This window comes from Neoarius graeffei, chromosome 23 (genome assembly GCF_027579695.1).
Source record: "Neoarius graeffei isolate fNeoGra1 chromosome 23, fNeoGra1.pri, whole genome shotgun sequence".
NCBI classification, from domain to species: domain Eukaryota; kingdom Metazoa; phylum Chordata; class Actinopteri; order Siluriformes; family Ariidae; genus Neoarius; species Neoarius graeffei.
The window spans coordinates 54,935,615-54,949,266 of record NC_083591.1 but is presented as its reverse complement, the minus strand read 5'-3'; the positions used below and the strand labels follow the sequence as shown (position 1 = coordinate 54,949,266).

The window sequence follows — 13,652 nt, the reverse complement described above, 5'->3', positions numbered from 1 at the left end:
TCCTGATGTTACCACCACATGGTCAATCTGCAGCTCGAGCCTCATCAGTGTACACTACTGATCTGGGAGTGGGTTTCCTAAAAGCCTCTTAACCCTAAGAGCATCTTAACTAGGAGACAGAGTGTTCATTGTGCTGCTTGCTCTACCATTTAATGATTATCTTTGTGCTGCGATGCTTTTGGGAAACTCAGGCCTGAGTAGCCTATAATTTGAGGAAAAGGACCAACTTGTTTTTTTTAATCATTAGCAGAGGTGGACAAAGTCCCCAACTTCATTGCTTAAGTCAAAGTACAGATCCCACTGGTCAAATGTTACTCCGGTACAAGTGAAAGTTGTCCAGTCACATTTTTACTTAAGTTAAAGTACTGAAGTACTTGCTTTTAAAAATACTTAAGTATTAAAAGTACATTTTCTGTCAACGCATCATTGTATTATTGCCACAACGCTTACAAAACCTAATGCCTCTGAAGCAACCGACTGGATTTACTGACTAGCTTGCAGAATCTGTAGAATAAACACCTGGTAGAATGTTACAAAATGAAACACAACTTACAACCAAGCAGAATCATTTATAGATGCTCGCTAGTTTTTCTCTTTGGCTACTGGTAAAAAATGTGTAATAACTATAGTAATTACGCAAGGTCACAAAAACTACAATGTTAACGTTACCAAAGACAGAAATGTGAATTCACAAAATGAACGCATGCTGTGCCATCATGGTGGTTTAACATTAAGCTAGCTAGTCAGTGACGCTCCACCTGACATGCTAGCAAACTATTTTCAAGCATGAAATCATATTGGGTAGCTAACGGTATTAGAAAAGAAAGATTTCTACATTCTGTTTATTTGGCAAGAATATGCTAAAACATATTTCTGAAAGGACTTCAGATTTTACATGCTAACTAACAGTGTGCAAATTAACTAGCTATGTGTAAACGTTAGCCGTGGACAAGGCTACGGCAACTTGGTGGGCAAATCCATAGAAAGTTATTTGACTAGCCAGACTTCACAGCTATTTCAACGTTATCGCTAGCTCTAAAAGCCCAGACAGCTTCATTGTAAGCTTTCTCTTGGAATAAAATGTTTACATGCATTTACATATGCATCTGCAGGTTGGACGGCGAGTTTTTGGAAGCTGTGATGTGATTCGTTTTAGGCAAACAAAGCAAACATTTAAAATGAAACGAATCTTTAATCCTTTCAGAAGACTGAAACATGGGTTCTAGGTATGACCACAGATGCGTGCGTTCCCCAGAAGAACCACCTCCTTCCATTCTGCCATCAACTGATGTTCAAATAAAGCTGCTGAGAAATCACTGAAATTGATTTTATCCAGTCTAGCAAAAAGAAAAAGAAAGCACAACTTTATTCATCTCACACTTGTGAAATTTCCTCTCTGCATTTAACCCACCTGAAGCAGTGAGCATACACACACCCAGAGCAGTGGGCAGCCATGCTAACAGCATCCAGGGAGCAGTTGGGAGTTAGGCACCTTGCTCAAGGCCACCTCAGCCCAAGGCCATCCCATATTAACCTAACCTGCATGTCTTTGGATTGTGGGTGAAACCAGAGCACCCAGAGGAAACCCACGCAGACACGGGGAGAACATGCAAACTCCACACAGAAAGGCCCTCGCCAGCTTCTGGGTTCGAACCCAGAACCTTCTTGCTGTGAGGCGACCGTGCTAACCACTACACCACCATGCTGTCTTAGTGTCACCTGTGAAAAGAAAAGAAAAAAATATTCACTTTCAAAGCTGCTTCAGAGTAACAAGTAACGAAGACCTTGATAGAAATGTAGTGGAGTGAAAAGTACAATATTTGTCTTTCAAATGTAGCAAAGGTAAAGTCAGAAGTTTCCAACAAAAATAATACTCAAGCAAAGTACAGATACTCAAAAAGTGTACTTAAGTACAGTACTCAAATACAGTGGTGCTTGAAAGTTTGTGAACCCTTTAGAATGTTCTATATTTCTGCATAAATATGACATAAAACATCATCAGATTTTCACACAAGTCCTAAAAGTAGATAAAGAGAACCCAGTTAAACAAATGAGACAAAAATATTATACTTGGTCATTTATTTATTGAGGAAAATGATCCAATATTACATATCTGTGAGTGGCAAAAGTATGTGAACCTCTAGGATTAGCAGTTAATTTGAAGGTGAAATTAGAGTCAGGTGTTTTCAATCAATGGGATGACAATCAGGTGTGAGTGGGCACCCTGTTTTATTTAAAGAACAGGGATCTATCAAAGTCTGATCTTCACAACACATGTTTGTGGAAGTGTATCATGGCACGAACAAAGGAGATTTCTGAGGACCTCAGAAAAAGCGTTGTTGATGCTCATCAGGCTGGAAAAGGTTACAAAACCATCTCTAAAGAGTTTGGACTCCACCAATCCACAGTCAGACAGATTGTGTACAAATGGAGGAAATTCAAGACCATTGTTACCCTCCCCAGGAGTGGTCGACCAACAAAGATCACTCCAAGAGCAAGGCGTGTTATAGTCAGCAAGGTCACAGAGGACCCCAGGGTAATGTCTAAGCAACTGAAGGCCTCTCTCACATTGGCTAATGTTAATGTTCATGATTCCCCCATCAGGAGAACACTGAACAACAATGGTGTGCATGGCAGGGTTGCAAGGAGAAAGCCACTGCTCTCCAAAAAGAACATTGCTTCTCCTCTGCAGTTTGCTGAAGATCACGTGGACAAGCCAGAAGGCTATTGGAAAAATGTTTTGTGGACGGATGAGACCAAAATAGAACTTTTGGGTTTAAATGAGAAGCGTTATGTTTGGAGAAAGGAAAACACTGCATTCCAGCATAAGAACCTTATCCCATCTGTGAAACATGGTGGTGGTAGTATGATGGTTTGGGCCTGTTTTGCTGCATCTGGGCCAGGACGGCTTGCCATCATTGATGGAACAATGAATTCTGAATTAGACCAGCAAATTCTAAAGGAAAATGTCAGGACATCTGTCCCTGACCTGAATCTCAAGAGAAGGTGGGTCATGCAGCAAGACAACGACCCTAAGCACACAAGTCGTTCTACCAAAGAATGGTTAAAGGAGAATAAAGTTAATATTTTGGAATGGCCAAGTCAAAGTCCTGACCTTAATCCAATCGAAGTGTTGTGCACTGTAAAAAAAAAAAGTGACCATCTCAACTTAAATTTTCTAGGCAACATGATGCAAGAGAATTTTGTGTTGAGATGGTCAACAACAAAAGGTAAGTTGGTTGAACTCAAATTTAAACACGAAAATCCTTCTTAAGTCAACAAAGATCCTTGTTAAGTCAACAAGGATTTCTGAGTTGAAATTTGAGTTCAACCAACGTTCTATTTGTTGTTGACCATCTCAACTCAAAATTCTCTTGCATCACGTTGCCTAGAAAATTCTAGTTTACTCAACCTGTCTCAATTGCTGTTGACCTAACAAGGATTTCTGAGTTTAAATTTGAGTTCAGCCAACGTACTATTTGTTGTTGACCATCTCAACTCAAAATTCTCTTGCATCATGTTGCCTAGAAAATTTGAGTTCACATTTGATTTCAACCAACGTATTTTTGCTGTTACCCAAATTAGGTTACTCTTCTTATAATAACAAATAAATGTTTGCTATAATAACATGTATTTCTACATTTCATATGATGTTTTTTTCAAGTTACCTGTACCTTAAAACATACAATAAATCACTGGCGCAAAAAAGACACTTACAAATAATTGTCAAAGGAAAACACTTTTATTTGTAAAACTGTGTCTCTTGCAAATGAAAAAGAATTCTGCAATGTGCAGGAAAAAAGTGATCCACTTCCAGACAGATTGCTACATGTCAATCTCACATTTCAATTTTAGAATGAAGAACTAAAGACCTTTGTTGAAATTTACCTGAACATAAAGTCAAGTTGGATTACAGACTATAATTTGAAATTTTGAACACATTTGTTGAATGAGTCTTTCACAAGTGTTCTGGAGTAAACTGACATTTATACCACAATAAAAAAGGGGCTCAGGCTGCATCACAAACAAGTGCTCAGGCTCCATCAGCTACTTGCACTTGACAAAAATAAACTAACTGTGACTGCTGTGTCAATTTCAAAATTCAATTTTACGACAAAAAACTAAAAAAAAAAAAAAAACTTAAACCTTTACCTGAGTATTCAAATCAAGTTAACCTTCACAGCTGAGCGTCAGTGTTAATATATGGACTACACACTATGATTTGAAATTTTACAAACATTTGTTGAATGATTAAGGCCTTTAAAAGTATAAAGTGTTCTGGAATAAACTGAAATTCTACATCACAATAAAAAAAATGCTCAGGCTGCATCACAGAAACAAGTGCTCAGGCTGCATCAGCTACTTGCACTTGACAAAATAAACCAACTGTGACTGCTATGTGTCAATCTCACATTTCAATTTTACGACAAAGAACTAAAAACCTTTGTTAACCTTTACTTGAGCTTTAAATCAAGTTAACCTTTACACCTGAGTGTCGGTGTTAATACCTGGATTACAGACACTATACTTTTAAAAGCCTTAATCATTCAAGAAATGCGTGCAAAATTTGTAATAATAGTGTTCAATCCCCAAAAAGTTCTTCAGAACAAGCACGTTCCTCCTTGATGTGATTTGCCCCTGCGCAGAGGTAAGGAAACCCCATACAGCACATGTATATATGCGTCATTGGTTCTACCAACAAGGATACCAACATGCAGCGTTGCAACAGGTTGCAGCTAGTTCTATCAACAAGGATATCTTTGATATTTGGATGTTAAAATTCTTGATAGCTCAACATGATATCACAATGAGAGAAAGTGTATTAGGCTGACCTGGTTTAGTTGGTTGTAAGTGAAAATGACATTTCTGAGTCAAATGATATGTAAAATCTATGTTCAATCAACATCCGACGGTAAATTTTTTTACAGTGTGGAAGAACCTGAAGTGAGCAGTTCATGTGAGGAAACCCACCGACATCCCAGAGTTGAAGCTGTTCTGTATGGAGGAATGGGCTAAAATTCCTCCAAGCTGGTGTGCAGGACTGATCAACAGTTACCGCAAATGTTTAGTTGCAGTTATTGCTGCACAAGGGGGTCACACCAGATACTGAAAGCAAAGGTTCACATACTTTTGCCACTCACAGATATGTAATATTGGATCATTTTCCTCAATAAATAAATGAACAAGTATAATATTTTAGTCTCATTTGTTTAACTGGGTTCTCTTTATCTACTTTTAGGACTTGTGTGAAAATCTGATGATGTTTTAGGTCCTATTTATGCAGAAATATAGAACATTCTAAAGGGTTTACAAACTTTCAAGCACCACTGTAGATGTACTTCATTACTGTCCACCTCTGATCATTAGATTATAGGTGCTGCTCAGATTAATTACTGCAGGAACATGTGGGGATTAGACAGAAACCCTGCACCCGCAGGATGTCTGTTCAATCCCATGCAGTCTCATCTAATCTCACTGCACAATAGAGGTCCAATCTCACACATGCGCACCTTTCTCTCCAAACTACACAAGCCAAGCCTTACAGTATGTATGGTGTGCACTCTTGACTCTGGTAGGTGCTGATGGGTGTGCATGAGCGTTGACGTAGACGGATGTGACGTTTCGAGTTTTCTGGTAGTATCAAGTCGAAAAACGTGTTTCAAGGTTGTATGCATTCAGTTATTGCACCGACGCGAGTGCGCGAGGACGCAAAGGTATGTTTCCTGTTTGTTTGTTTGTTTATTTGTTTGTTTATAATTCCCTCCTCTTATTCAGGGCTTTTTTCGTGTGAACGGGAATGCGATTGCATGTTTTATGAAACACACAGTCGGTGTTAGTGTGTGATGTCTGAGCTTTCTTTGATAGGACATGAAAGTGATTTAGTGCTTTGATATTGCCCACGTGCCACTTTCATGCGTCAGGGTGAGTTTTTTCTTTATTTGACCCAAAATGCCTGGTGTAAAGTGTGAGAAAGGAGATGCAGAAACTTACAGTGGATCTGAACCAGACACATTATTAGTGCAGGACAGGTCATTAAGCAATAGAGCACCTGACCTTGACAGCCTCGACTTTGGAGACCTGCATTTCCTGAATGATTAATTATTATATAACATGTTTTTGTGTTAATTATGGACAAAATATGATTATTGAACGAGGTGTACTGTTGTATTTAGACTCAAATGGAGGTCTTTACATATTTCTGCTGGTTGAAGACTGGAGCGCTGAGTTATTTTCTTTAAAAAAGTGTATTATGCAAGTATAGGTTTATTATTATTATTATTATTATTATTATTATTATTATTATTAATAAGTCATGATGGTGTGGACATGTTCAAGGGCGATCTGTAACACCTCGATGGTCATCGTGTCATCTTTTTGTTTTTATGTACTGTAATAGGAGGATTAAATTACAGTTGTACTTTAATTGGCTTCATGACATTTAGGCTGCAGAAGTCACGAGAAGGTTATACGTTTTAATCCCAGGATGCCACAGAGCAGCTGTTAGAACCCTGATTAATGCCTTTAACCCACAATGGCTGGTTTTGTATTTTTGCTTTGGCTGAAATGTTTAAAGTGTAAATATGTAACTTTCAGACATGGAGTTTGTATTATGCATGTGTGTGAAATTAATATTAGCGCCATCTATGTATTTAAGCATCACACTAGAATGACTAACACACGCACATGATTAAATAAGAAATGAATTTTTAAAAAATCCCAGCAGCTCACATCTGACTTATGACTCTTTCTTCCTCATTTTTACATGTTTATATCAGGGATTTTGTTATTTCATGAGTGATGTTGAACAGAATTGTGAAACCCTTTTTTTTTTTTTTTTGCAATGTGACTCTCACATGATGGAGTTTAATCCTAATGTAAAAAAATATATAAAAAATTTCCAAAAAAGAGTCAATTCTAAATATATACATAATATAGGTGTGTATCACATTTAAAACTAACATTTTGATTAATATTTTTCTTAGAGACATGATTTCTCAGCCGGTCACATGGTGCTGGTGATTTGGGTCGAATACTTGTGAAGGGACAAAAGGCTTTTATTAGGAGATTGGCTTGAGAACAAGGAGCATGTACATGAAGAGCTGCACTACTTGTTTGTTATGCAGTCGGCTTGTTTTGGGGGAGGAGAAAGGCGTAAAAGAAAAATATATTTATTTTCCTTAAACAGATTCCTGGTTGTGGTTATGTTAAAAAAAAAAAAAGTTTGCAATGAACTCCAACACATTTGGTGCCAAAAAACACTGCTTACCTTTTCTTACTCTGAAATTGAACTGTGTTAAAGTGACAATTTTTTTTCCACAAAAACAAAATTAAACATTTATGCTTCATGCTTAAGTGTACGACCCTATTAAACAGTCTCAGTTTCTCCAAAGATAAACGAGTCAGGTTAACCATTTTGCATAATAATTACTTCCTATCATTTTTAACCAATCGGACGTTTCCATTTTGATGCACTGTCATCCACATGTATTTACAATAAATCCTCCAATTATAGCAGACAGACTCTTAAAACCTTGTTACAGATTGCACATGAACATGCCAATTATGTAAACTAAAGTGTTTCTATAAGCTACTTCTCCTCCTACTACGGCTTTTTATAAACCTATTAAGCACATGCTATATAATCTGAAACAGAATTCATCTCATTCATCTCATTATCTCAAGCCGCTTTATCCTTCTACAGGGTCGCAGGCAAGCTGGAGCCTATCCCAGCTGACTACAGGCGAAAGGCGGGGTACACCCTGGACAAGTCGCCAGGTCATCACAGGGCTGACACATAGACACAGACAACCATTCACACTCACATTCACACCTACGGTCAATTTAGAGTCACCAGTTAACCTAACCTGCATGTCTTTGGACTGTGGGGGAAACCGGAGCACCCGGAGGAAACCCACACGGACACGGGGAGAACATGCAAACTCCACACAGAAAGGCCCTCGCCGGCCACGGGGCTCGAACCCGGACCTTCTTGCTGTGAGGCGACAGCGCTAACCACTACAGCACCGTGCCGCCCCTGAAACAGAATTATCCATCAAAAACTTATCTGAAGCCTTATCAGAATGTTTACAACTTCCACGATCATATTTTGTCCATAATTAACAAAAAAAAAACCCAAGTTTTATTAACCATGGCTTTGAAAGAAGCCAAAAAAACTTTGGACTTGATTTTAACTTGAATTTTAATCATTTATTTATAAACCAACTGAAGAGATTAATGTGTAAAATTTTGTTTTGTGTAAATGTGAATTTCATGTATGAGATGATTAATGAAATTTCACATCACTTCCTCTGCTTTAATGTTGTTTGTTCTTTGAAAATGTGTGTTGACTGACACACACCGAGTGCGATGGTTAATGGTGTTGGAGGTGTATTTCTGAGAGTATCTATTAGGAACTACGAGATCTAATATGAGGAAAGTTTCATTTTTATTTAAAACAAAAATAAGCAAGGTCCAATCAACATGATGTTGTGTGAAAGCCCTGTGACCCGTGATGCCTACAGATGAGTATCGTTGTGCAATTTGTCATGATATATCGTATTGTGAAATTGCTTGTCTCTGGAGCATAAAAGAGTACAAACATCCCTTACGAAAATTAACCATGGTATTACTATGAAAACTAACCATGGTTTTACCATGGTTTATAGTTATTCATGGTTTTCATGGTTTTTTGGGTAACCATGAAAACCATGGTGCGTTTATGTTCACTTAAATTTTTAGGTTCTAAGTAAATGTTAATGTATCTGGGCTGTTAATCGAGATCCTTCTCTACAGCATTGACTGTTGGACGAAAGCATGGTAATACTACAGTTAGTGCATCCTTTAAAAAACCATACTATCCCTTTTTAAACTAATTTCGTAGTTACTATGACCTATTACACATACAACTATGATGCTACCACAGCTACTGCCAGTACTATGGATAAACCACAGTAATGCTATGGTTGGTTCATAGTACTTAGAATCACCATGAAATACCATAGTAGATCCATGGTTACTAACATGGATGAACCATAGTAATACTATGGTTGGTTCATAGTACTTAGAATAACCATGAGATACCATGGTAGAATCATGGTTACTACATAAAAACCATGGTAAAACCATAGTAAACCATGGTAGATTTTCGTAAGGGATTGCAGACTAGTGTTTTATTTTCTCGTGAATGGACTCGTATAAGTATATGCTACATAAAGGATTATTGAGTACCTTTGCTAATATAAACTCTACAGCTTAGAGATGAAGAATGCATGGGTTTGGGTTTATTTTTTATTTTTTATTTTTATTTTGGATCTGATCTGAGGTTTGCGACTCTCCCTGCAGGGCGTAACCCAAGCTCCATTCCTTCATGCCTCTATCTTTGGGACGCACCTCTTCCTGTACATGGAGATAGCAGTGTAGTCTCAAAAGTGTCCATAGGAGAAATTAACACTTTTTTTTTAAAAGCAAAATAACTTCTAAAAATTTCATACTTGGCTTTTGTTGTATATATTTTCCTAAGAATGCCTTTGACAAGTGTCCATTTCCCCTGCGTATGAAGACATTTGGGACAGAACAGCTTAAAAAAATTGTCTGGTCCTTGTCTTAATGATTGTCAGTATCCCCACATCTAATAAAATTGTTGCTTGTCCCTTGGACTGATGATTTATATAGAAGTACTAACGATGCACATCAGACTCTGTCTAAAAAGTGTCATGATGTCATTTTATCACTAACACCACCATGTTGTCAGATCACCAATTCTTCCAGCACCACAAATTCATATCACAGGTGCTAATGCACAAAAGGTTTTCTTTGCCATATTTAACATTTGAGCGCTCTCTGGTGGTGTGTGTGTGTGTGTGTGTGTGTGTGTGTGTGTGTATTTTTATTTTTTTTTAAATGATGCAAAAGAATCAAACATGAGTTAGAATTAAAAAGAAAATATTTTCAGACTATTTTGATTCTGGTCTTATTTCTTCCTGATGCCAGGTTGATCAAAAAGGAGAGGAGAAGTCAATAAATTGTATGTAGTTCAAATAATATTAAATTTTGTAGTCTAGTTATTGAAGCTTTCCAAATATCAGGAATAAGCTATGCTCCTAAACCTGAAGGATTCAGTTATAGGAGTGCAAAAAGTAATTCGACACAAATCAAACTTGTACACTGGCATCTGCAGATTTTTTTTAAAAAACAAATCAGAAAAAATCTTAATGATATTAAACAGTTTTGTAAAAAAAAAGCTTCTTATTTAACGTGAATGAAAATGATCAGATAATTACTCAGGCTGTGTGGCTGATAGCTGTTTGGACAGTTAGCGTTTGATGAGCGAGGTTTAGCTCTAGTAATTTTCAACCTGTTAATCTGAGAATGATCTCTGACCTGTCTGTTGGCACACAAGCATTTTAGCCATGTATTAATCAACCAGAATTGAAATACACAACACTTAGTTTTTCTTGATGCATGAAGATATTTGGTGTTAAATTCCCATACTGGAAATAAAATCACAACGTGGGCTCTAGAGATTAAATCTTTAGTTGCATACAAAGGAACAGAAGGTTTGTTTGGAAAGGGGGCTTGATGGCAGAGTAAAGATTTGTAGTGGTTGTTAACACCTCGGGGTTATTTACACTTCACAGTGACCTCTGTGGAATGTCCTCCTGCTAAAGCCAACTTCAGCACAAAGGTTAGAAAGAATAGACCCTGAATATCTACAGCTGATCTGCAGGCACACAAACATACAGATCCAAAAGGTTATGAATTTAAGCAAATTTTCGATTACAAAGAGAGCATTTATATTGACTAAGTCACCAAAATGTCCATCATGTGTATAAATGTTTTCCGATGACACGTTTTATAAATTTTGAACATGAGTTGCAATACTATAATTGCCTCTTTTTTTTTCCTTCTTTGAACAGTGTTTCATGGCCCTCATTTGTATACTGGAACCTGATTGGCTGGTTTGTTTTATGATGCAGTAACACTCGGTGATGTTCGAGTCTTTGAAATGCAGCCCTCAGATTCCTGCTTGTTTTTTTTTTTTTTTAGACTAATAAAGTTGCCTGAAAGAATTTAATCATGAAAAACGTTTAATGCAACTTGAATGTGGAAATATAGTGAAATTAAAGGTGTTGAAAGTCGTGTCAGGTGCTCATTGTGACTTTTTTTCTTTACACAGCTGAAGAACTTGCACTGCGTGTTTGCCTTGCTGATGAGGCTCTGCAGTGGAACCTGATCGGGGTTTTTTTGTTAGTTTTTTTGTGGTTTTGTTATGAAGGGCATTTTTAGTTTGGTTTCAGAAGCATTTTCAATATCTGTTTCAGTTAATGGAAGTGATACTATGTGCTAATTCTAGATTGTGAACAGATGGTAGTTAGGCTTTGCAATAAAGTGATTTTTAATAGATAGTCATAAACTTTTGAAAACTATCGATCAGGTATGCAGACATAAGTGACTCATCCAAAGGTCCCGGAGCATTTGAAATGGATGGGAGTAAATTCTCATTTAATTCTCGGATTATACATAATCTATCATCTAAAGCATTTTGTTTTTTTATTTAATGTTAGATTTCAGCGTATTGCTATTTTGCAGTTAGCGCACCTTCACTCTGAGGTTGATGGCCTCATACTGTAGGTAGTGTGTTAAAGAAATTTGAAAGAGAATTAATTTTTAAAAAATTGAACATTTTCCTTTGTCTTTTTCAGCCATTCATAGAGGTACGATGGATCAAGCCAGGATGACAGTAACAAAAATAGTAAGTCTTACACTGTATTAATCTTTTTTTCAACCTTCATTGCTTACAACTATAAGATTTAATGATTCCTTGTTTGCCTGGTACAGATAGACTAGTAAATACTTCACTATGAAACTGTTTTTGCAGTTACACATTACAGTGAGTTACTGTGATTTTTGCACAAATATATTATGAACAAAATTAAATGTTATCTAATCAAAAATAGGTTTATATTATACATTAAATGATGTAAGTTCACAAGTGAGTAGGCACACTTGATTACCACTAAAAGTTCTCTTTAATGGCGCTAAAGGTTCTGCATTAAACCTTTCCGCATTTATTGTAGTTGGCTGATATTGTGATGGTCACTGTGCTCTAACGTACATATGACAAATGAAGGCTTAAAATCCCCCCCTGAAAAAAATTGATAGTCACAGTCTTGCTCAAAAAATAAATAAAATCACCATCAGGTGATGAACATCTGCTTTTCAAACTGAGGTGGTTTCCAGCCCAGCACTGCTGTAGTTACAGTCTCTATCTGTTCAGCTAAACACAATCCTGCAAACTGGACTGTTCCTGTAAACAAAGTTTATAAAATCCTATATATATATATATATATATATATATATATATATATATATAATATGTGTGTGTATAGATAGATAGATAGATAGATAGATAGATAGATAGATAGATAGATAGATAGATAGATATGTAATAGATATGTAATATAAAATAAAACCACTGTTTTTAAGTCTGGACTACTTGTTCATGGGAAAAGTTCAGTTTGCAGTTTTCAGTGGTTTTATTTCTTAAGTCAAGACCACCATCTTATCAGGCAATCACAGGAAATTCGTTTGTAAATCCTCCATCATTTGTAACAGCAGGGTTGAAGAATGTTTGTTTATTTGGATTTTCAGCACATTGTGGTCAGCATTAGCTTGTAATTTTGGTCTTTTGGACTGCTTTTAAGTGGAAAATGCTACAATTAAAAAAAAATCTTATTCAAATAAGGTCTAGCATGAATGTCTGTACATATGTTCGAGAAGTTCAACAACATTTTGAAAGGATTGTTACATGGTACCATGTGAGCACCTGATATATTATTAACTCTGCCAAGGAGGTTATGTTTTCAGTGTAGTTTGTTTGTCTGACTGTTACGCAAAACCTACTGATCTGATTTTCATGAAACTTGGTGGAAGGGTGTAACTTGGGCCAAGGAAGAACTCATTAAATTTTGGAGCGGATCCAAGTCACAGGGTGGCTCTATGACTTTATTTTCCCTTTTTGCTAATGTTGCAAGATACAGCATTTGGCCTTGGTAGAAGTCTGCTCTCAACAATGCCATACATTTTAAAATCCAGTTGATGGCAATAAAGTTCAATAGTGACCAAACATAGCCAGTGTAGAAATACGACAACTCCGTATTACAATCCACATTCACAGATATCAGTAGTTGTCTAGGATACACATTTAGGAATATAATTCTCATAGTTTTGGAAATAAAGTGGTTGCGGTTGCAGATTTTCTTATCATAGAAGAGTCGACTGTTGTCCTTGATGGAGATTTGCACTCGCCGGGTGACTTTCTAGTTATGTGTTATTTCCAGCCTAAAGGACACTGTGTTTCATATCCCTGTAGTTCAACGGGACTGAAGGCTCCTACACGCGCTTCCTCACCCAGAACATGGAGGAAGACTCCAGCCACGTGGAGATGAAGCTGTCCTCTGATATGGATGAGGAGGTTGGAGGGAATGGAGTGGTGGATAACGGAAAAATCAATCACACTCGTCCGTCCTACGTCAAAAGGACATCTGGTCTGTGCAGTCCCAGAAACATCTGCATAGCTGCAACTGTGGCTCTGCTCAGCTGCTTCCTGATTGGTAAGAAGGTTAACAGAGAACAGCTTACTTTAATTACAT

The 13,652-nt window shown here is 37.0% G+C and overlaps 1 protein-coding gene across 2 annotated transcripts in view; it reads left to right on the top strand.

The window, feature by feature from the left end:
• The first annotated feature begins 5,620 nt into the window (after positions 1 to 5,620).
• The window catches only part of tfr1a (transferrin receptor 1a), a 32,401-nt gene continuing 24,369 nt past the window's right edge, over positions 5,621 to 13,652 (top strand). The window contains exons 1-3 of one of the 2 annotated variants that reach the window (XM_060906433.1): positions 5,621 to 5,714; positions 11,703 to 11,752; positions 13,373 to 13,613. In XM_060906433.1, the coding sequence (XP_060762416.1) occupies positions 11,720 to 11,752; positions 13,373 to 13,613 (274 nt within the window). In that variant the 5' untranslated portion in view covers positions 5,621 to 5,714; positions 11,703 to 11,719. Of the gene's footprint in view, positions 5,715 to 11,098; positions 11,247 to 11,702; positions 11,753 to 13,372; positions 13,614 to 13,652 lie in introns of those variants that run through there. The other variant, XM_060906434.1, reaches the window with a different exon arrangement.